The sequence below is a fragment of the Cetorhinus maximus genome, chromosome 31 (genome assembly GCF_964194155.1).
Source record: "Cetorhinus maximus chromosome 31, sCetMax3.hap1.1, whole genome shotgun sequence".
In the NCBI taxonomy this organism is placed as follows: Eukaryota; Metazoa; Chordata; class Chondrichthyes; order Lamniformes; family Cetorhinidae; genus Cetorhinus; species Cetorhinus maximus.
The window spans coordinates 2,397,983-2,420,338 of NC_135909.1; the positions used below are offsets into that span (position 1 = coordinate 2,397,983).

The 22,356-nt window shown below is 51.2% G+C and overlaps 3 protein-coding genes across 3 annotated transcripts in view; all 3 read left to right on the forward strand.

Annotated features, from left to right (window-relative positions):
- LOC144670193 (putative RNA-binding protein EIF1AD) overlaps window positions 1–22,356 on the forward strand; it is a 333,511-nt gene that overhangs the window by 186,973 nt on the left and 124,182 nt on the right. The gene's annotated exons all lie outside the window — the stretch shown is intronic.
- On the forward strand, window positions 3,352–12,263 carry LOC144670364 (RNA-binding protein 4B-like). The gene is made up of 3 exons (XM_078532842.1): window positions 3,352–3,813; window positions 6,586–7,078; window positions 10,112–12,263. The coding sequence occupies exons 1-3, from the start codon at window positions 3,483–3,485 to the stop codon at window positions 10,161–10,163; spliced, it is 876 nt and encodes a 291-aa protein (XP_078388968.1). The 5' UTR covers window positions 3,352–3,482; the 3' UTR covers window positions 10,164–12,263.
- Window positions 17,017–22,356, forward strand: part of ccs (copper chaperone for superoxide dismutase) — a 28,596-nt gene continuing 23,256 nt past the window's right edge. The window contains exon 1 of the mRNA XM_078532672.1: window positions 17,017–17,109. Coding sequence (XP_078388798.1) covers window positions 17,077–17,109 — 33 coding nt within the window. The 5' untranslated portion in view covers window positions 17,017–17,076. The remainder of the gene's footprint in view (window positions 17,110–22,356) is intronic.

A 22,356-nucleotide genomic window follows, 5' to 3' on the forward strand; every position in this document is an offset into this window, starting at 1 on the left:
AGGAAACACTTCCACACACAAAGGGTGGGGGAAGTTTGGAAGCGGCAATTAACGATGGATTAATTTTTAATTTTAAATCTCAAGAATTGCCGATTTGCAGTAACCCTTTTGCATTAAGGGATAAGGGGCAAAAGTGAGTCCTTTATTTTATTCCTCATGGGGTGTGGGTGTCGCTGGCAAGGCCAGCATTTGCTGCCCATCCCTAATTGCCGCTTGGACTGAGTTGCTTGCTAGGCCATTTCGGGGGTCTGGAGTCACGTGTAGGCCGGACCAGGTAAGGACGGCAGATTTCCTTACCTGAAGGACATTAGTGAACCGGGTGGGTTTTTACAACAATCAATGATAGTTGCCGTGGTCACCATTACTGAGACTGGCTTTCAGTTCCAGATCTTATTCATTGAATTTAAATTCCACCAGCTGCTGTGGCGGGATTCGAACCCCTGTCCCCAGGGCATTAGCCTGGGCCTCTGGGATTGCTAGTCCAGTGACATAAGCAAAGCGTCACCGTCTCCCCCATAGATATATGGAGCTAGGCTGCAGGTCAGTCATGTTCGTACCGAATGGCAGCAGAACAACCTCAATGGGCAGAATGGCCTCCTCCTGTCCCTATGGAGAAACTGGGATCGCTCACCTTAAAAGCAGGGAAGGCTAGGGAGAGATTTAAAAGATGGGCTCGACGTTATGATGAGATTTGGAAAGGTCGGGCGGTTGGGTCGGGGGAGAACCTGTTTCCAGACAGGAACCAGAGGACAGATTTAAGAAAAGCAACTAAAGAACCAGAGAGTTTTTTTTTTTGTTAAATGCAATGTGTTGCTGTGAACTGGAATGCACTGCCTGAAAGGCCCAGGAGGGCAGCTAATGCATGCATTTCACACTCTCCAGAGGTCTGGTCAATAGCAACTTCAAAACCCAATGAAAGTGGAGTCAGGGTTGGCCATGTAGGTCATTAGGTAGGAGGCCAAGAAGGCATATGGGAAACTTACCTTTATGAGCTGAGGCATAGAATGGAACAGCTGGGAGGTAATGCTGGAACTTGGGTCACCATTGACCAGAAACTGAACTGGACCAGCCATATAAATATGGTGACTAAAAGAGCAGGTCAGAGGCTGGGAATCCTGTGGCGAGTAACTCACCTCCTGACTCCCCAAAGCCTGCCCACCATCTACAAGGCACAAGTCAGGAATATGATGGAATACTCTCCACTTGCCTGGGTGAGTGCAGCTCCCACAAACACTCAAGAAGCTTGATAGCATCCAAGGCAAAGCATCCCACTTGAGTGGCACCCCATCCACAAACATTCACTTCCTCCACCACTGACGCACAGTGGCAGCAGTGTGTGTACCATCTACAAGACGCACTGCAGAAACTCACCAAGGCTCCTTCAGCAGCACCTTCCAAACCCATGACCACTACCATCTAGAAGGACAAGGGCAGCAATCACTCACCATCCTAGCTTGGAACTATATCGCCATTCCTTCACCATCGCTGGGCCAAAATTCTGGAACTCCCTCCTAAGCGGCACTGTTCTTATCTTAAACCTATGTTCCTGGTTTTGGAGCCCTCACCTAAGGAGACCAGAGCCTTCCTATCTTCTCTATCTAGAGCCGTCTAAATGTTATGCACTCTAATTATGTCACCCCTCAGCTTCCTCTGTTCCAAAGAAAACAACTGGAACCTATTCAATCTTTCCTCATATCTAACATTCTCCAGTCCAGGCAACATCCTTGTAAATCTCCTCTGGACCCGACCTGGTACATTCACATCTTTCCTATAGAGCAGTTCCCAGGACTGCACACAGCACTCCAGCTGTGGCCTAACTCATCTTTTACACAGATTTTAAAAAATTCATTCATGGGTGTCGCTGGCTAGGCCAGTATTTAATGCCCATCCCTAAGTGCCCTTGAGAAGGTGGTGGTGAGCCACCTTCTTGACCCACTGCAATCCATGTGGTATAGGCACACACCCACAGTGCTGTTAGAGAGGGAGTTCCAGGATTTTGACCCTGTGACATTGAAGGAACGGTGATATATTTCCAAGTTAGTATGGCAAGTGGCTTGGAGGGGAACTTTCAGGTGGTGCTGTTCCCCTGTATCCGCTGCCCTTGTACTTGTGGTTGGTAGACGGTGCAGAGGAGATTCACCAGGATGTTGCCTGGGCTGGAGCGTTTCAGATACGAAGAGAGACTAGATAGGCCAGGGTTGTTTTCCTTAGAGCAGAGAAGGCTGAGAGGGGACCTGATAGAGGTATACAAAATTATGAGGGGCATAGATAGGGTAGATAGAAAGAAACATTTCCCCATTACGGAGGTATCAATAACCAGGGGGCACAGGTTTAAGTTAAGGGGCAAGCGTTTAGAGGGGATTTGAGGGAAATTTTTTTCTCCCAGAGGATGGTTGGAATCTGCTGCCTGAGGGGTGGTAGAGACAGGAACCTTCACAGTATTTAAGAAGTATTTAGATGAGCACTTGAAACACCATAGCATACAGGGCTACGGGCCAAATGCTGGAAAATGGGATTAAAATAGATAGTTGCTTGATGGCTGGCACAGACACGTTGGGCCGAAGGGCCTGTCTCTGTGTAGTATAACTCTATGAGATGGCGAGTTTGGAAGGTGCTGTCAATTGAAAATTTCAAAATAGATCTTCCACACAAAAAAAATGGATTCTTGCTCATTTAATAAATCTAATTATTGCCAGCCCAGTGTATTAAAGGGAGCCAAGGCCTGTGAACGGGGTTATGATTCACAGCGGGTTTCAATGATTGAATGGCAAAACAGGCTCCTCCCAAGGGGCAATGGCGGCTGGCGCCCGCTGCCTGTGACGTCACCATGAAACCCCTCTATCCACCGGGAGGGGGCGGGACGAACCGACCTCTCACCTTTGACTCGGTCTCTCGGGCCTGACACCCCGAAAGGGGTCTCCTTGAAGCTCCTGTTGTCCAGCGGCGGGGACCGTGGCCTTAACTGACTGTCCGGCTTCGGGAAGAAGGAGGGCGGGTCGCTCGATCACGTTCGCATTCTCTCATGCACGCCAGGGACCGCGAAGAGGACTCAAAATGGCCGCCACCCCGTGGCGGCGCTGCCCCGCCTCCTTGAGCGACAGCCCGCCGTACCAATCGGAGCGCCCGTCGGCCCCTTCCCTGCAGGGGCGGCTGCCAATCAGAGGGCGGTATGTGTGACATCCCCTTCCGGTGGGCGGAACGGCGTAGGCGGCGGGGCCCCGCCTCCCTCGAGCGGAAGTGGGGTGGCAGGCCCTGAGGAGGAGGAACGCGTCGGCTGATTGGCCACACGTCGGCCAGGCCGGCTGCGATTGGTCAGAGGGGCCGTCAGTCAATAATGAAGGCGGCCTTTCCCCTTCCCTCCCCGCTCGGACGAACGGTCAGGACCGGCGCCATTTTGTGGAAGCCCCGTGAGGTGATTCGGAGGGGGGGCGGGGAGAGAGCGAGAGAGAAATCGATTAGAACCGAGAGGGGAGGGGGCAAAAATGAAGATCTTCGTGGGGAACATACCGAGCGACGGCACGGTGGACGAGCTGCGGACCCTGTTCGAGTACTACGGCACGGTGCGGGAGTGCGACATCATCCGGCATTACGGCTTCGTGCATATGGAGAGCGCCGAGGAGGCGAACCAGGCCATTGCCGCGCTCAACCAGTACGAGCTGCACGGCCAGAAGCTCAACGTGGCTGAGTCGCGGCCCCGGCCCGCCGCCGTCACCAAGGTCTACGTCGGCAACCTGGCGCCCGGCTGCAGCAACCAGGAGCTGCGGGCCAAATTCGAGGAGTACGGCCGGGTGCTGGAGTGCGACATCGTCAAAGGTGATGGCGGCCGATAGACAGGGCTTTCCCGGTGACGTCAGCGCAGCACGCAGCCCCCCCCCCCCCTCCCCATTCATCATCTTCATCATCCCCCCCCCATTCATCATCTTCATCACCCCCCCATTCATCATCTTCATCACCCCCCCCATTCATCATCTTCATCACCCCCCCATTCATCACCACCACTCCCCCCATTCATCATCTTCATCACCCCCCCATTCATCATCTTCATCACCCCCCCATTCATCATCTTCATCACCCCCCCATTCATCATCTTCATCACCCCCCCATTCATCATCTTCATCACCCCCCCATTCATCATCTTCATCACCCCCCCATTCATCATCTTCATCACCCCCCCATTCATCATCTTCATCACCCCCCCATTCATCATCTTCATCACCCCCCCATTCATCATCTTCATCACCCCCCCATTCATCATCTTCATCACCCCCCCATTCATCATCTTCATCACCCCCCCATTCATCATCTTCATCACCCCCCCATTCATCATCTTCATCACCCCCCCATTCATCATCTTCATCACCCCCCCATTCATCATCTTCATCACCCCCCCATTCATCATCTTCATCACCCCCCCCATTCATCATCTTCATCACCCCCCCCCATTCATCATCTTCATCACCCCCCCATTCATCATCTTCATCACATCCCCATTCATCACCACCCCCCCCCCTATTCACCATCACCACCCCCCCCATTCACCATCACCACCCCCCCGTTCACCATCACCACCCCCCCGTTCACCATCACCACCCCCCCCGTTCATCATCACCACCCCCCCGTTCATCATCACCACCCCCCCGTTCATCACCACCCCCCCATTCATCATCACCCCCCCCCCCCATTCACCATCATCACACCCCCCCCATTCACCATCATCACCCCCCCCACCCCAATTCATCATCATCTACCCCCTGTTTATCATCATCGCCCCCCCCACCCCGTTCATCTTCATCATCATCAACCCCCCCCCCGTTCATCATCATCAACTCCCACCCCCCCCCCCCCAAACACCACCTCATTCATCATCACACACCACACACACACACACCCCCCATCCCACCCATTTTGAGGAGACAGGAGGATGTTCAGCCCACTCCTGTACCCATTAGGGTGGCAGGAGGCCATTCAGTCCCGTCGCCCCCCCACCCCCGAATTGGGGCAACAGGAGGCCATTCTGTCCTCCCCCCCCTGCCCCCTTGTATTGGGGCAGCAGGATGCCATTTAGCCCCCCCCCCCCCCCCCACCACCAATCTCCTGACTCTTCTTCAAAACAGCAGCTGTGGGATCCTTCATGTCCTCCGGATGGGGTCTTAGATTTTTTTAAGCATCCCATCCGCGAGACACCGCCTCCCTCAGTACTGCTGAGAGAGGTTGTGGAGAGATGAGTCAGAACGTAAATCTGGGAGTGTGGGAAGAAATTTCTGTCTTTCCTGTTTTATTTTTTCACACACAATCCTCCATCTAGGACTGTGGGGATTTGTCTAGACACCAGCATATCATGGATGTAAATCCCCATTTTCTGCGGTTGAACCTTCACTTTCGAACATCTTACATCCCCCCCAATGGCACCAACTCATGCAGTTCTGTCACTGCTGGGTTTGGCCAACCCTCGTGTGACCCCGCATGGTGCGACTTGACAAACCGTTCGCCCGGGGAGCAGGCCGCGACTAAATTTACCTTGTCGGCGCTGACGCAAATCTGCTTTCTGGCCAGTGGCCGAAAAGTCGCCGGATAGCCGAACGCAGTCCTGTGCGCGCACGTGCACTTCCAAGGTTTTAGGCGCGTTGGCGGCCACCAAAATGGCAATCGCTGGCAGCAGTTCTGGCTGAGTGTCCCATCCTGAGCTGATGGAAGCCGAAGCTCGTGGTGGCAGCCAGGCTCCCAGTCCCCCTGAGACTGGCATTTTCCTGATCGGTATGGCCCAGCGACGCTGGTTCAGAAAACCGAGACTCCGTCCTAAACGTTTTGCGTTAGCTCCCGACAATTCCTCTTCGTTTGGGTCTGGAGACGCGAACCTCCGGCCTTGGTTGCAGAAGCCGGATAATTGGGATCAAGTCCTTTTGTTGGAAAAAGTGTTGGCTGGCTGTTTAAGAACAGGCTGCAGAAGGAATTGCCACAATTCAATGACATTACAAAGAGTTTCCAGTAAGGAAACAGGCCCAGAAGTAAGTTTGACAATTTATATAAGGGAGCGTGTGCGATAATGATAGACTTAGTATAAAGCTGGTGAGACAGAAGAACAATTTGAACCTTTTCCGACAAGGATATAATGGTTTTTCTAAATCCAATGACCCTGAATTGTATATATATTTTTTAAAAAGCAAAGAAGTATTGCAGATGCTGGAAGTCTGAAATAGAGGAAAGAAAATGCTGGAAATACTCAGCAGGTCTGGCAGCATCCAGGGAGAGAAAGAGAGTTAACATTAAACTTTGTTTCGCTCCACAGATCCTGCTGAGTACTTGCAGCAATTTTTTATTTTTAACTTTGTGACCATGGGTTGTGTTTATGTAGAACATTACAACGATCGGCCCAACGCCACACCAGCCTCCTCTCACCCTTTCAGAATATTCTCTCTTCCATATTCCCTCGTGCTTATCTAACTTCCCCAGAAAGGTTAGTGGGCACCGTGTGAAACGGTGTCTCAGCGTCAGGTATGGCTCCCCTCCATTAGTTTGCCAGCACCAGGGCAAGTACGTAAGGCCCTGTTACCGTGACGTTTAAACTATACTCTTTTCGCTCCACAGATTACGCCTTTGTGCACATGGAGAAGGAGGAAGACGCCGTCCAAGCGATTACCAACCTGGACGAGAAGGAATTCAACGGGAACAAGCTCAGGGTGCAGCTCTCCCGGTCGACCTACGGGAAATCTGGTGGGCAACGGGATGTCTGCCAGCGCTGTGGAAGGCAGGGGCACCAGGCGCGAGATTGCCACTCGGCGCGCTATAATCAGTACAGCCAGTACCAGTTCCAATCCCAATATTACCCCTCTTACTATTCGTATTACGACTACGACTATGGCCACGGCTCCTATTACGACTATTACGAAGATTACCAGGCCGCGGGCGCCGCCGCAAGTTACACGCCGCTCGATTACGTGAGGGAGAGGAGTCCAAACCGCCTAAGCACATCTGCGGCGGCGGCGGCCAACAGCTGCACCCTGTACGAACGCACCCGTCTGTCGCCACTCACTGTGCCAAAATATCAGAACGAGAAATTCATAGACGATAGCATCAGTAGGTATGTATCCGTTGCAGGCAAAAACACGGGGAGTAAGGGGGCCTGTGAGGCTTCTCAGCCAGTGGGTGGGGGTGAGGAAGGTGCAGCCTGGCCTGCCATTAATGTAACTTGTCTCTCCACTCCCACATGGAATTCTGAGCCACCCGCTGAAGACTCTTCCCTTGGCAGCGCCCTGGTTTCGGAGCGGTAGTGCCAGCTCGGGTGTCCTGTGGGCTCCACAGTAAGTAACACAGATCCTAATGCTGGCGTGGAGCGGTATACGTTGTGCCGGTGAGAGACAAGTCTGCTTGCCCCCTAGCTGTGGGCGCTTTTGCTTTTTAACTTCTGGTTGTAAATTTACCAGATTCTTTAGCGTGTCAACCGTGCAGTTCGAGAGCACGGTTGCCGGGGAATAATTATATACTAATCAGATCAGTCCGCGCAAAGCTGCAGGGAGATAGGCAGCAGCTCTGCTATAGCTTCTAAAACCTTTGTGGCCGAGGTTGTGTCTGGAGAGAGTGTTGTGTGCTGTGGAATGCACTTTGTTACCCTTTCAGAGGCGCTGGTAGACTGCGCACTTATCTTTCTTACCACCCTGACGAAATGTTGCTGGAAGTTGTTGACTAATCATAGGAAGCGATCTATCGGTTTCTCAACCTTAGACCCATTCACGACCTGAGAAAAACCCTCCCAGTGATGCAGAGCTTTGGGACACTAAGGCCTTATAGAGGGCGTAAAACTGATTTATTCACATGGTGCCAGGGATGAAACATTTCGGGTGAGAACAGAGAAGTTGCTGGGGTTGCTCTCCTTCCAGCAGAGAAGTTTAAGGGAGAGATTTGATGGAGGTGTTCAAAATCACAAAGGGGTTTTGACCAAGAGTGTATTGGGCAGCTGGTTCAGGGAGCCGGCATGAGCACGAAGGGCCGAATGGCCACCTCCTAGATGATTCAGTTGTGGTGTGGTTGTTTCATCGTGTGTCCTGAGCGAGTTTTGCTTTGATGAAAGGAGTAAGTTCTCACTGTCTGAAGGACTGGTCATCGCTTGGAGAGCACCATTTGATTTGATCGAAAGTGTCCATTTTATTTCACAGCTGCAGAAGGGATTTTGTGGGAACCATAGACATGTTCATAATTCCAGAGGTTCCTGCAGAATGCCCTTACAAGAGGCACCACCTCCTTAACTTGAGTGTCTTCCACTAACTAACAAGCCTTGTGTAATGAAAGCAAGTTTCAGAAGACTTACTAAACTTGAGCAAATTCTCTCAAAGGTAACAGAGAGCAGATTGCGACAGTATCTTTTGCAGTAGTCAGGCACTCTCAGAACCCTGGATCGATATGCAGAAGCCCTGTCACGTTGCATTCAGTGAAATGAAATGGGGAGAGTGTGAAGTATTTAGCTCCGCGCTCATTTAAACTGTATGAAACATCCAGGGTTTACAATTCTAGTTTGCCTTCCCAGTGCGGGTTGCTTCTAGATGTGAAAAGGTGAGGTCAAGTCTTAGTGAGACCGCCTGTAAATTCTGGAAAGCCACTAGCCTGTTCCACTGACCAATTCTAAAAGGTGTGGCTATCTCGGAGAGTCTCGTCGGTACTGTACTACTTTTACAGAATATCTGTTTCCTGGGTAGGTTGCTCTGAGTGTTCCCTTGTTGAAAATTAGTTATTTTTTTAACCTCCCAATTACCTATACGCTAACTTCTCAGCTCTGAGTGACGATGGCCAGGGTGGAGGTCGGACTCTGTTGTGGTCGTGGGAGTTGCTGTTTATAAAGATGATGTGAGATCTCTCGGTGGGGCGGGGTGGGGGGCAGATACATTCACTACGAGGAATTGCGAGCAAGCTGACATTTGTGGCCACTTGGCATCAGATTGGCACTCTCAGTGGTGATTGGCATTGTGAACAGTTGTGACTTCCTTCAACACTCGGGTTCGAATGGTGAAGGGGGGGGTGTTGTAACGTCAGTGAGCTTGCCTCTCTATTTGCGCAATGTTTGGGGCATCCCCTGGAGTTGTGTGTGACGATTGTGGGTCAAATTTTCAAATTATATCCTTCAAATCAGGTGCCTCTTTATCTCACGGATTAGTTTCATGTGTTTTGTCAGGAGCCTCTCTCTGTCTTAATTGCACCTGCCCACACCAGGATGCTGCAGCCTCGCGTTCTCCATGAAGAATCCCAGTCGCCTGCAAGGCTGCTTGCTTAAGAACCTTCTCTTTCCCCCGACCTCCTACCCGCAGACACAGCCCTGAGTTGCATTCCCTACTTTTGCAGAAGTGTCTTCACTCAGGTATGCAATATAAAACAGGGGAACGGTCCATCTGTTTCCCCTTTCCCCTGAATTCTCCCCTAGTACTCCCTGAACTGAACAACATTTCATAGACTGGGGAGTGGGCAGGTGACTTGTGCCCGGACCTGTGCCAGACATGGTGTACCCTTCGCTGGCTGGTACAGCACGGGGCCTGTTGATCCTCACCGCCTGACATTTCTCCTGTCCAAAGGCTCCCCAAGTCTAGCAACTTGTTTCCCGTCTCCCTCCGCTGTACAACCACACAACTCTTTACCTTCTGAGAGATCACAAAACATTTGAATAGTATTGTGTATTAATGATGAGATTCCCTCATGGCTATAGCTGGGGGCAGACACTACTGCCCAAGGTGACTGACAGCTCAGGAGGTCTTGGAGCGCTTCACAGCCAGTGAAGTACTTTTAAGGTGTGGTGGCTTGAAGCATGGGGAAGCACAGTAGTCAGGTAATGCACAGCAAGCTCCCTGTCTTGTGTATCAGAAACCCCATCCTGGCTGGAGCCTGTGGGGAGGGATTGGGACAGGAGAGTGCCGGGATGTCCTGTTTACGGTTTCTCGATTCGGTATCGAGGAGGCACATTTTAAAACAAAAAAGCATAAAGGCCTCGTCCACCACCCCCACCCCCAGCCCCACCCCCACCATTTGCAGCCCTCTATATTTGGTTCCACCCTGGCTCCTCCCTCGGTGAATGCATGAGCGACTTTTCCTTTCCGGCCAGCCCTGTATTGACATAATGTGCTTTTTCTCTTAGGTATGATCAGTTTGACTACGATAATACCACCGACACCCGCTATGCCCAATGAACCGACGATTTCCTCCTCTTCCTCTTCCTCCTCCGCCGCCGCCGCCGCTCTCCGACCAGAAGTTTGCTCTCTCCAGACGAATACACGACCCCACGATCGCGGCACGACAGCGCCTTGGCATTTAAAACAAAATTTACATCTCTCTCTCTCAAAAAAAAATAGATATAATCACTGCAGCCCAGCCTTGTGAGCCATAGGTTCTGTAAACACTCAAACGCTCTCTTTCTCACTGATGATTGTGATCAGATGCTACTCGCTAGGGTATTTTTTTTTTGTTTCCTCCTCCCCTCCTCCCTCCCCCCCCACCCCTTAAAGAAATCAACAAACCTCCCTTCGTACAGGTCCTGCTAATACCCTCACTGAACACTGGTGCTTTCCTACATGTGAAGGTTACCTTCCTGAACACCGATGCTCCTCCCCCACTCCCCCCACCCCGGCCCGCCGCTGCCTTTTAAAGGGGCGGGGAGCCTGTTTTGCCATTTTCGCCTTGCCGTCCCTCGGGGGTAGTGATGGTTGTTGCATTCGCTCCTGTGAACCACGGGCATCCCTCGTGTCTTGAGTGCGGGCTGCTCCTCTGGGGGCAGCCCGCCGTGTGTGTGCGTGTGTGTGTGTGTGTAGGGGCCCGGTTTCCGGCTCCTGGTTCACACGGGGTACAGAGCTCAAGGCGTGGGGGCATCGGGTACTGGCGTGTGTGCCTGAGGTATAAAACACAGTGGCTAGATGTGTCCGAGGCACGCGGGGATTGTGCGGTGAAGCTGAACTGGCTCCTCCCCCCTTTTAAATCATTCTCGCCCTTAATTGTACCACCATCACAAATAATCAAACACATGATTAAAAGCTGCATTTTCACCACCCTGCCTCAGACAGGTGCTGCTTTCGTACACCTTGCCAATGCTGCTTGGATTCCAGCTGCTGAGGGACGCACAGGAACAGGTAAATCCGCCTTCTGTGGCTGGGCTTTCTTTTATTTTAGTCCTTCATCTTCCTGCAGCCTGGGGTCCACTCACAGGCAGGGTGGCACAGTGCCAGAGTGCGTAACCCGTCCGTTACTAGCCAAGTTTAGAGATAACCATCTGACTTCCCTGAGAAACAGGCTCATTTTCTCCACCCCCCCACCTCAACCCTATTTTTATTTACCGCTAAAAGTGACGTACTGCCATCGGTGCCATTGTGTTGGCATGAAGAGGTAGCGGCGGTGGGAAAACTGCCTGGCTTCCGGGTATATTTCTGTGGTGGGCTTTTGGACTTGCTGCGAGAAGGCAGAGTGTACCTTTTTTGTGGATGGAGTGTGTGTGTGTACCTGTGGATATGTTTGTGTTTCACACGAGTGCCATGGCAAAACAGCTAACAAAGCTGTGCTTGGTACTTTTTACCTGGTGGGTAGGATGCACTATTTGTGTGCGTTTGCGGTGGCTGGTATTTTCGTAGAGGGAGTCGTGTCTTGCAAACACGTGGCTCCCCTGGTGGGCTGGCTTGTAAGTGTACCGTGCGGTGTGCTGCTGATCCAAGTGGTGGTGTGGGGGTGGGGAGGGGTGGCACAGTTGACTGCAGCTCCTCCTGGGGAGGGTCGAGGTCCCACAAAGCTCCCATGCCCGCTGGCTAGCTGGTGATTCCTGAAGCATTTTGTGGGGGGGGGATTGAGGACAAGATTCAGTCGCGATGCCTCCTGTAGTCGAACATTGAATATACCCTGCGCAATAAGAATGACCCACAAGGGCACAGTGCTGGCGGGGAGCTGCCATCTGCAAGAATGTACCCAGCGAGAGTTGGCACCTTCAGTGAGGGTGGGTGGTGAAAGGGAAAGTGCAAAGTGGGGTTTTCTTTGGGCTGTTGGGTGGGACAGGGGGCAGATAGAAGAGGAATGGAATTGACTGGGGCGCGGAGGGGGGTGGTGAATTTACACCCCCTTGTCTTGACTGGTGTTACACAAAAGAAAAATGAGGCTCATTTAATTTTCTTTCACTATGACAAATGATTTAGTTTATGTAATAATTGCCTACACTAGAGAACCAGTGTCTGAAATTAGAATTGGCAGTGGGTGGGGAGGGTTGTTTGTAACCTAACGTGTAGCAAGATTCAATAAACCTAATCTGAAAAACCTTTCTGTGTGTGCAAGCCTTGACTTAATGTTCGCACTTGTCAAACTACGCTGTTACATACATCTCTTGTTATAGCCCCCGGCCTAGGAATCCAGACAGTCTGGCTGTCAAAGCCCTTTCGCCCCAGGAAAGAAAGACATTAGAGTTAACGTTTTGAGTCCATATGACACTCTTTCAGCTCTGAAGAGGAGTCATACGAACTTGAAACGTTAACTCTGTCTTTCTCTCCACAGATGCTGTCAGACCTGCTGAGTTTTTCCAGCAATTTTGGTTTTTGTTTCAGATTTCCAGCATCCGCAGCATTTTGCTTTTACCCGTTCACCTCAGTCCTGTTTTATCAATTTTTTTTTTTTGTTCAAACTCACTGGTTTGATCTGTTGGAATTGCACCAGCCTGAAGGGTTTTAACCTTGCTGCTGGTTAAGCCACGGTGTCAGCTGTGACTCTCTTGGTATCTTGCTCGCCTCTCACGTCTCAAATAGAAACAGAAAGCACTGGAGAAACTCAGCCAGTCCAGCAGCATCGGTGGAGGGAGAATCCGAGCTGATGCTTCAGGTCCAATATGACTCTTTGGAGAAGACTCAAATTGGACCAGAAACGTTAACTCTCTGTTTCTCTCTCTCTCTCTCTCTCTCCACAGATGCTGCCAGACCTGCTGAGTTTTTTCCAGCACTTGCTGTTTTTTATTTCAGATTTCCAGCATCCTGCAGTATTTTTTCCTTTTGGTCTGAGTAAGAAGGTTATGGGCTCCAGCCCCACTCCAGAGACCGGAGCACAGAATGAAGGCAGACACCCCAGGGAGCTGCACAGTCGGAGTGAGACATTAAAACCGACGCCCTGTCTGCTTCCCTCAGGTGGTTGTCAAATATCCTAGTTTTGGAAGAAAAGCAGGGAAACTCTCTGGTGTGTCCTGGGGTTATTATTTATCCCTCAGCCGCTGTCACTTAAGACGTGAATCTGGATTACTATTACACAGCTGTTAGTGGGATCTTGCTGTGCCGAGGTTTGCTGCTTTTCCTCCATTACAACAGTCCATAATACACTTTGGGACATCCAGAGGTTGTGAAATATGCTATATAAACACAGACACCAGATGTTAAGGTGAAAAACATTGATGCTCCATATCTCTGGGAGCAGGGCCTCAGCCCTTCTACTGCGATTGTGGGGGCAGGAGGAATTAAAAATGGGAGATGTTCACAGAAAAAAGGATGCAGCAGTTTGTGTGCAGCTGACGCTGCCCGATGGCGATAGAGCCTGTACCAGAACGCCCGAGAGTGGAGAAAATCCTCCACTGATAAATGGAGACCCTATTATACCAGCGTGTAAAGTTGTCTCCTGTTGTGACTTTTCACCCCTGTGTCCATTGCCAAAGGAGACCGAATGGTAAATTTTTTTTATAAAGGGACTGCACGCAGTGAATCTTTTATAACATCAATGCTCTCAACCCAACTTTGATGTGGAAAAGTCACAGGAAGTAAGCTTATATAGATTTTAAAAATTTAGGGAGAGTGGGATTAGTCTGGGTGGGATATCAAAGGCTGAGGGGGAGAGTGGGATTAGACTGGGTGGGATTAATTTTAGTGAGATACTAAAGGGAATGGGGGAAGAGTGGGATTAGACTAGGTGGGATATTAAAGGGTGAGGGGGAGAGGGATTAGACAGGATGGGATATTAAAGGGGGAGAGTGGGATTAGACTAGGATATTAAAGAGTGAGGGGGAAGAGTGGCACTAGTGTGGGATGTTAAAGGGTGTGGGGAAGAGTGGGATTAGCCTGGGTGTGATATTAAAGGGAGTGAGGGGGAGAGTGGCATTAGACTTGGTGGGATATTAATATGGGGAGTGAGGGGGAAAGTGGGATTAGACTGGGTGGGGTATTAAAGGATGGGGGGAGTGAGTGGGATTAGATTAGGTGGGATGTTAAAGGGTGCGGGGAGTGAGGGGGAGAGGGATTAGACTGGGTAGGATATTAAAGGGTGGGGGAGAGTGGGATTAGACTGGGTGGGATATTAAAGGGTGTGGGGAGAGTGGGATTAGACTGGGTGGGATATTAAACAGTGAGGGGGAGAGTGGGATTAGAGTAGGATAGTAAAGAGTGAGGGGGGAGAGTGGCATTAGTGTGGGATGTTAAAGGGGGTGGGGAGAGTGGGATTAGTCTGGGTGGGGTATTAAAGGGTGCAGGGAGTGAGGGGGAGAGTGGGATTAGACTGGGTAGGATATTAAAGGATGGAGGGAGTGAGTGGGATTAGATTAGGTGGGATATTAAAGGGTGTGGGGAGTGAGGGGGAGAGTGGGATTAGACTGGGTGGGATGTTAAAGGGTGCAGGGGGAGAGTGGAATTAGACTGGGTGGGATATTAAAGGGTGAGGGGGAGAGTGGGGTTAGACTGGGTGGGATATTAAAGAGTGAGGGGGAGAGTGGGATTAGACTAGGTGGGATATTAAAGAATATGGAGAGTGAGGGGGAGAGTGGGATTAGATGGTGGGATATTAAAGGGTGCAGGGAGTGAGGGGGAGAGTGGCATTAGACTGGGTAGGATATTAAAGGGTGGGGGAGAGTGGGATTAGACTGGGTGGGATATTAAAGGGTGTAGGGAGAGTGGGATTAGACTGGGTGGGATATTAAACAGTGAGGGGGAGAGTGGCATTAGTGTGGGATGTTAAAGGGCGTGGGGAGAGTGGGATTAGTCTGGGTGTGATATTAAAGGGAGTGAGGGGAGAGTGACATTAGACTTGGTGGGATATTAATATAGGGAGTGAGGGGGAGAGTGGGATTAGACTGGGTGCGGTATTAAAGAATATGGAGAGTGGGATTAGACTGGGTGGGGTATTAAAGGGTGCAGGGAGTGAGGGGGAGAGTGGGATTAGACTGGGTAGGATATTAAAGGGTGGGGGAGAGTGGGATTAGACTGGGTGGGATATTAAAGGGTGCGGGGAGTGAGGGGGAGAGTGGGGTTAGACTGGGTGGGATATTAAAGGGTGCGGGGAGTGAGGGGGAGAGTGGGATTAGACTAGGTGGGATATTAAAGAATATGGAGAGTGAGGGGGAGAGTGGGATTAGATGGTGGGATATTAAAGGGTGCAGGGAGTGAGTGGGAGAGTGGCATTAGACTGGGTGGGATATTAAAGGGTGTAGGGAGTAAGGGGGAAGAGTGGGATTAGACTAGGTGGGATATTAAAGAATATGGGGAGTTAGGGGGAGAGTGGGATTAGACTGGATGGGTTATTAAAGGGAGTGGAGAATGGGATCAGACAAAATGGAACAGAATATCACTGGTGATAACTTGATGGGCTGAATGGCCTGTTGTCAAATAGGCATTGGTCTTGGCTCATTGTGTAGCACTCACCCCTGAGTCAGAAGTCTGTGGGTTCCAGTCGCACTCCAGAGACAGGCGCGCACAATCTGGGCCAATTCTCTCAGCCTGGCACTGTGGGAGGTGCTGCCTTTTGGACTGAGAGCCTGTTTATCCTTTCAGGTGGATGTAAAAGATTCTCTAGCGTTATTCCTAACAAGGGCAGGGGTCTTCTCGCCTGGGCCCTGGGTCAAAATTTGTCCCTTGGCTCGCATCAGTAAAATCAGATGCTCTAATTGGTCGGTTATTACCATGCTGTTCGTGAGATCCTGCAAATTGCCTCCTATTGTGATCTTTGACCCCTGTGCCCATTGCCAAAGGAGAGCAAATGGTAATTTTTTTTCTAAAGGGACTGCTCACGTTGAATCGGGATACACTATTATAACATCAATGCTCTCAGCCCAAGTTTGATGAGGAAAAGTCACTGGAAGTAAGCACATATAGATTTGAGACATTTAGGGAGAGTGGGATTAGTCTGGGTGGGATATTAAAGGGTGCGGGGAGTGAGGGGGGAGAGTGGGATTAGACTGGGTGGGATATTAAAGGGTGCGGGGGAGTGAGGGGGAGAGTGGGATTAGACTGGGTGGGATATTAAAGGGTGCGGGGGAGTGAGGGGGAGAATGGAATTAGACTGGGTGGGATATTAAAGGGTGAGGGGGAGAGTGGCATTAGTCTGGGTGTGATATTAAAGTGAGTGGGGGAGAATGGGATTTGACTGGGTGGGATATTAAAGGGACTGGGGAGTGGGATCGGAGAAAATGGAACAGAACATCGCTGGTGATAACTTGATGGGCTGAATGGCCTGTTGTCAAATAGGCTTCGGTCTAGGCTCATTGTGTAGCACTCACCCCTGAGTCAGAAGTCTGTGGGTTCCAGTCGCACTCCAGAGACAGGCGCGCACAATCTGGGCCAATACTCTCAGCCTGGCACTGTGGGAGGTGCTGCCTTTTGGACTGAGAGCCTGTTTATCCTTTCAGGTGGATGTAAACGATTCTCTCGCATTATTCCTAACAAGGGCAGGGGTCTTCTCGCCATTTGTCCCTTGGCTCGCATCGGTAAAATCAGATGCTCTAGTTGGTCGGTTATTGCAGCGCTGTGCGTGAGATCCTGCAAATTGCCTTCCAGGTGACAACAGTGACCACACTTCAAAAGTATTTCATATACAGTGAAGCGCTTTGGGGATGTCCTGAGGTGGTGAAAGGCGTTTAAAATCGTCACGTTAAAAAATAATCTCCAGTTGCTCCTAATCAAATTCAAATCGCGACCCAACAGGTTAAAAGCACCTCGGAATATTATACTGTTGTTTCAGTGCACGGAGGGTGGGGGGAGAATTAAGATGTTTGAGGGGACAATGTCCCTTTAAAGATTCTTAACACACAGTTTGGACATATTTTAACTGGGGAGCCAGCAGCTGGGAGGGATTTACTGCCGGGTCAGAGGGGAAAGTTCAAGCGGTACACTCAACATGGCAGCGACCAGCAGCTCAGACAGCAGTAAGGTAGGAGGATGTCCTTAGCTGAGCGGTGTTTTTGACACTGGCTGATCCCCGTCAGTGTCCGCGAGCAGGAAAATACAATTCATTTCCTGCTGTACAGCCTGCAATCCATTCACAGGCTGCACCCTCCCTTACACTTGGCCTCTCCGTCCAATGCCCTGGTTTCAAGACTCCTTTTTTTGTGTACTGTTGCCTGCTTGCCTTGGCTGTACCCCACTCCTCCTCCTCCTCCCCCTCCCCTTCCCCATTTTATCTGCCGCCCTGCGTTGTTTGCTTGTGGTTTTTCCCTGGGAAAGTGGTGTGCTGCTTTTATTTTTAAGGTTTCAGAAATTGTGCCAAGTCATAGTTTGCGCAGGGCGTCAACAGCAGACTCGTGGTGGGTTATTATCAGACCCGTGCAGCCGGGGACACGGTGAGAGGCTTCCGGCGCGTAATCCAGTCCGGCACTCCCAGTGCCAGTGCTGCGCCGCTGGTGGTGCCGTCTTTCGGACGGAGCGAGGGCGCCCTTGGGTGAAGTGCCAAAGCTCCCATGGCAACGAATCCCAAGATGTGCCGGGGGTGGGTGGGGAGGGGGGAGTTCTCCCCGGTGTCCTGGGGCCAATATTTATCCCTCAACCAACATCACGAAAAACAGATGACCCGGGTCAGTATCCCATTGCTGTTAGTGGGAGCTTGCTGTGCACAAAATGGCTGCTGCGCTTCCTACATTACAACAGTGACTACCACTTTAAAAGTATTTCATTGGCTGTGAAGCACATTGGGACACCTGGTGGTGGGGAAAGGCAGTATATAAATGTAAGCTCTGTCTTTCTTGTAACTGCTACAAGTCTTGGCGCTCGGTATCACTCCAGGGTGTGCACTTCCCTCTGTCGTGCCAGGCCGAGAGCCTTCTGCTCTTGAAGCCCTTTTTTGTTAGGGTCTGAATATCGCATGATGATACCAAGCGGGCTAATTTCAGCCCAGGTGGCGGCAGCAGCTGTTCGACCATGAGTGGCATCACAGATCAGTACAGCTCAGTACCACGCTGACTTGGGCAAACACTAAATATGGCAGCGGGGATGGGGAGTCACCTCTGGGCTATTAGCCCTTGTAGCCTGGTTATGATTGAAAATGGACAGATTGGGGGGGGTGGGATGGGTGCGGTGGGAGGACAGGAAGGGCACGACGTAATGTGAGAAGCAGCTGACCAAAACTGAGAGCCGTCACAGCCTTCTGCCAATGCCCACACAGAATCATTCGGCATTAAGGGAGACCCATCATGTCTCCACTGACTCCTTGAAGGAAACAGGAGAAGCAGCGAGTTCCTGGTCCTGATCAGAAGACGGTGACTCCTGGAGGAAAGGTGGGTGTGGGCGTGGGCGCATGTGTACGGTTGAGCCCGATTACCGGGGTGCGATGCCCCATGCAGTCAAATAGCCCGTCAAATTGCACATTGAGAATGGCTGACCTGAGGTCACTCCTGGAAGGGGAATTGCAATGAGAGTCACCTTGAAGGGGAGAGAAATGGTTTAAAAAAAAAGCATTGGATAGGTTTATTTTGTAGACTTGATAGTTTGAGACACTGTTAGGGAGTGATACAGACTCTGGCTGTGTCTAAAGGGTGTGTGTCTTTGATTGTGAACAAAAACCACGCATTGCCCTCCCTGGCCACTCTCCTAGACTGAAACAGATCGCTCACAACCTTGGGGTCCTTTTTGACCCTAATCAAGGTTTCCACCTCGAAAGCAGAACCCCCATCCCTTCCCCTGCATCAGGTCATCTGCAGCTGAAATCCTCACCCATACGTTTAACACCTCTGACATTCCACCATAAACTTCAGCTCACTCAAACAAACCTGCACATACCCTGAGCCCCTAAGACCCTCCCTATCTCTCTAACCTCCTCCAGCCCCTACAACCCTCCCTATCTCTGTAACCTCCTCCAGCCCCTACAACACTCCCTATCTCTGTAACCTCCTCCAGCCCCTACAACCCTCCCTATCTCTGTAACCTCCTCCAGCCCCACAACCCTCCCTATCTCTGTAACCTCCTCCAGCCCCTACAACCCTCCCTATCTCTGTAACCTCCTCCAGCCCCTACAACACTCCCTATCTCTGTAACCTCCTCCAGCCCCTACAACCCTCCCTATCTCTGTAACCTCCTCCAGCCCCTACAACCCTCCCTATCTCTGTAACCTCCTCCAGCCCCACAACCCTCCCTATCTCTGTAACCTCCTCCAGCCCCTACAACCCTCCCTATCTCTAAGCTCCTCCAGACGCTACAACCCTCCCTATCTCTGTAACCTCCTCCAGCTCCTACAACCCTCCCTATCTCTGTAACCTCCTCCAGCCCCTACACCCCTCCCTATCTCTGTATCCTCCTCCAGCCCCTACAACCCTCCCTATCTCTGTAACCTCCTCCAGCCCCTACAACCCTCCCTATCTCTGTAACCTCCTCCAGCCCCTACAACCCTCCCTATCTCTGTAACCTCCTCCATCCCCTAAGACTCTCCCTATCTCTGTAACCTCCTCCAGCCCCTAAGACCCTCCCTATCTCTGTAACCTCCTCCAGCCCCTACAACCCTCCCTATCTCTGTAACCTCCTCCAGCCCCTACAACCCTCCCTATCTCTGTAACCTCCTCCAGCCCCTACAACCCTCCCTATCTCTGTAACCTCCTCCAGCACCTACAACCCTCCCTATCTCTGTAACCTCCTCCAGCCCCTACAACCCTCCCTAACTTTGTAACCTCCTCCAGCCCCTACAACCCTCCCTATCTCTGTAACCTCCTCCAGCCCCTAAGACCCTCCCTATCTCTGTAACCTCCTCCAGCCCCTAAGACCCTCCCTATCTCTGTAACCTCCTCCAGCCCCTACAACCCTCCCTATCTCTGTAACCTCCTCCAGCCCCTACAACCCTCCCTATCTCTGTAACCTCCTCCAGCCCCAAGACCCTCCCTATCCCTGTAACCTCCTCCAGCCCCTACAACCCTCCCTAACTCTGTAACCTCCTCCAGCCCCTACAACCCTCCTTATCTCTGTAACCTCCTCCAGCCCCTAAGACCCTCCCTATCTCTGTAACCTCCTCCAGCCCCTACAACCCTCCCTATCTCTGTAACCTCCTCCAGCCCCTACAACCCTCCCTATCTCTGTAACCTCCTCCAGCCCCTACAACCTCCCTATCTCTGTAACCTCCTCCAGCCCCTACAACCCTCCCTATCTCTGTAACCTCCTCCAGCCCCTACAACCCTCCCTATCTCTGTAACCTCCTCCAGCCCCTACAACCCTCCCTATCTCTGTAACCTCCTCCAGCCTCTACACCCCTCTCTATCTCTGTAATCTCCTCCAGCCCTACAACTTTTTTTTTATTCATTCAGGGATGTGGGCGTCGCTGGCTAGGCCAGCATTTATTGCCCATCCCTAGTTGCCCTTAAGGAGGTGGTGGTGAGCTGCCTTCTTGAACTGCTATAGTCCATGTGGTGTAGGTACACCCACAGTGCTGTTAGGGAGGGAGTTCCAGGATTTTGACCCAGTGACAGTGAAGGAACGGCTGATATATTTCCAAGTCAGGATGGTGAGTGACTTGGAGGGGAACTTGCAGGCGGTGGTGTTCCCATGTGTCTGCTGCCCTTGTCCTTCTAGATGGTAAAGGTCATGGGTTTGGAACGTGCTGTCCAAGGAGCCTTGGTGAATGCAGTGCGTCCCGTAGATGGGGTACACACTGCTGCCACTGTGCATCAGTGGTGGAGGGCATCAATGTTTGTGGATGAGGTGCCAATCAAGCGGGGCAGCTTTGCCCTGGACAGTGTCAGGCTTCTTGAGTATTGTGGGAGCTGCACTCATCCAGGCAAGTGCAGAGTATTCCATCACACTCTCGACTCGTGCCTTGTAGATGGTGGACAGGCTTTGGGGAGTCAAGAGGTGAGTTACTCGCTGCAGGATTCCCAGCCTCTGACCTGTTCTTGTAGCCACAGTGTTTATATGGCTGGTCCAGTTCAGTTTCTGACCAATGGCAACCCCTAGGATGTTGATAGTGGAAGATTCAATGATGGTAATGCCATTGAATGTCAAGGGGCGATGGTTGGATTCTCCCTTGTTGGAGATGGTCATTGCCTGGCACTTGTGTGGCGCAAATGTTACTTGCCACTTGTAACAAGCCTGAATATTGTCCAGGGTCTTACTGCATTTGGACATGGACTGCTTCAGTAACTGAGGAGTTGCGAATGGTGCTGAACATTGTGCAATCATCAGTGAACATCCCCACTTCTGACCTTATGATGGAAGGAAGGTCATTGATGAAGTAGTAACTGAAAATGGTTAGGCCTAGGACACTACCCTGAGGAACTCCTGCAGTGATGTCCTGGAGCTGAGATGACTGACCTCCAACAGCCACAACCATCTTCCTTTGCGCTAGGTATGACTCCAACCAGTAGAGAGTTTTCCCCCTGATTCCCATTGACTCCAGTTTTGCTAGGGCTCCTTGATGCCACACTCAGTCAAATGCTGCCTTGATGTCAAGGGTAGTCACTCTCGCCTCACCTCGGGAGTTCAGCTCTTTTGTCCATGTTTGAACCAAGGCTGTAATGAGGTCAGGAGCTGAGTGGCCCTGGCGGAACCCAAACTGAGCATCAGTGAGCAGGTTATTGCTAAGCAAGTGCCGCTGGATAGCACTGTTGATGACCCTTCCATTACTTTACTGATGATGGAGAGTAGACTGATGGGGCAGTAATTGGTCAGGTTGGATTTGTCCTGCTTTTTGTGTACAGAACATACCTGGGTAATTTTCAGCATAGCCAGGTAGATACCAGTGTTGTAGCTGTACTGGAACAGCTTGGCTAGGGGCGCGGCAAGTTCTGGAATAATCTTCAGTAATATTGCTGGAATATTGTCAGGGCCCATAGTCTTTGCAGTATCCAGTGTCTTCAGCTGTTTCTTGATATCACTTGGAGTGAATCGAATTGGCTGAAGACTGGGACCTTGATGCTGGGGACCTCCGGAGGAGGCCAAGATGGATCATCCACTTGATGCTTCTGGCTGAAGATTGTAGGAAATGCTTCAGCCTTACCTTTTGCACTGATGTGCTGGGCTCCCCCATCATTGAGGATGGGGATATTTTGTGGAGCCTCCTCCTCCAGTGAGTTGTTTAATTGTCCACCACCATTCACGACTGGATGTGGCAGGACTGCGGAGCTTAAATCTGATCCGTTGGTTGTGGGATCGCTTAGCTCTGTCTATCACTTGCTGCCTATGCTGTTTGGCACACAAGTAGTCCTGT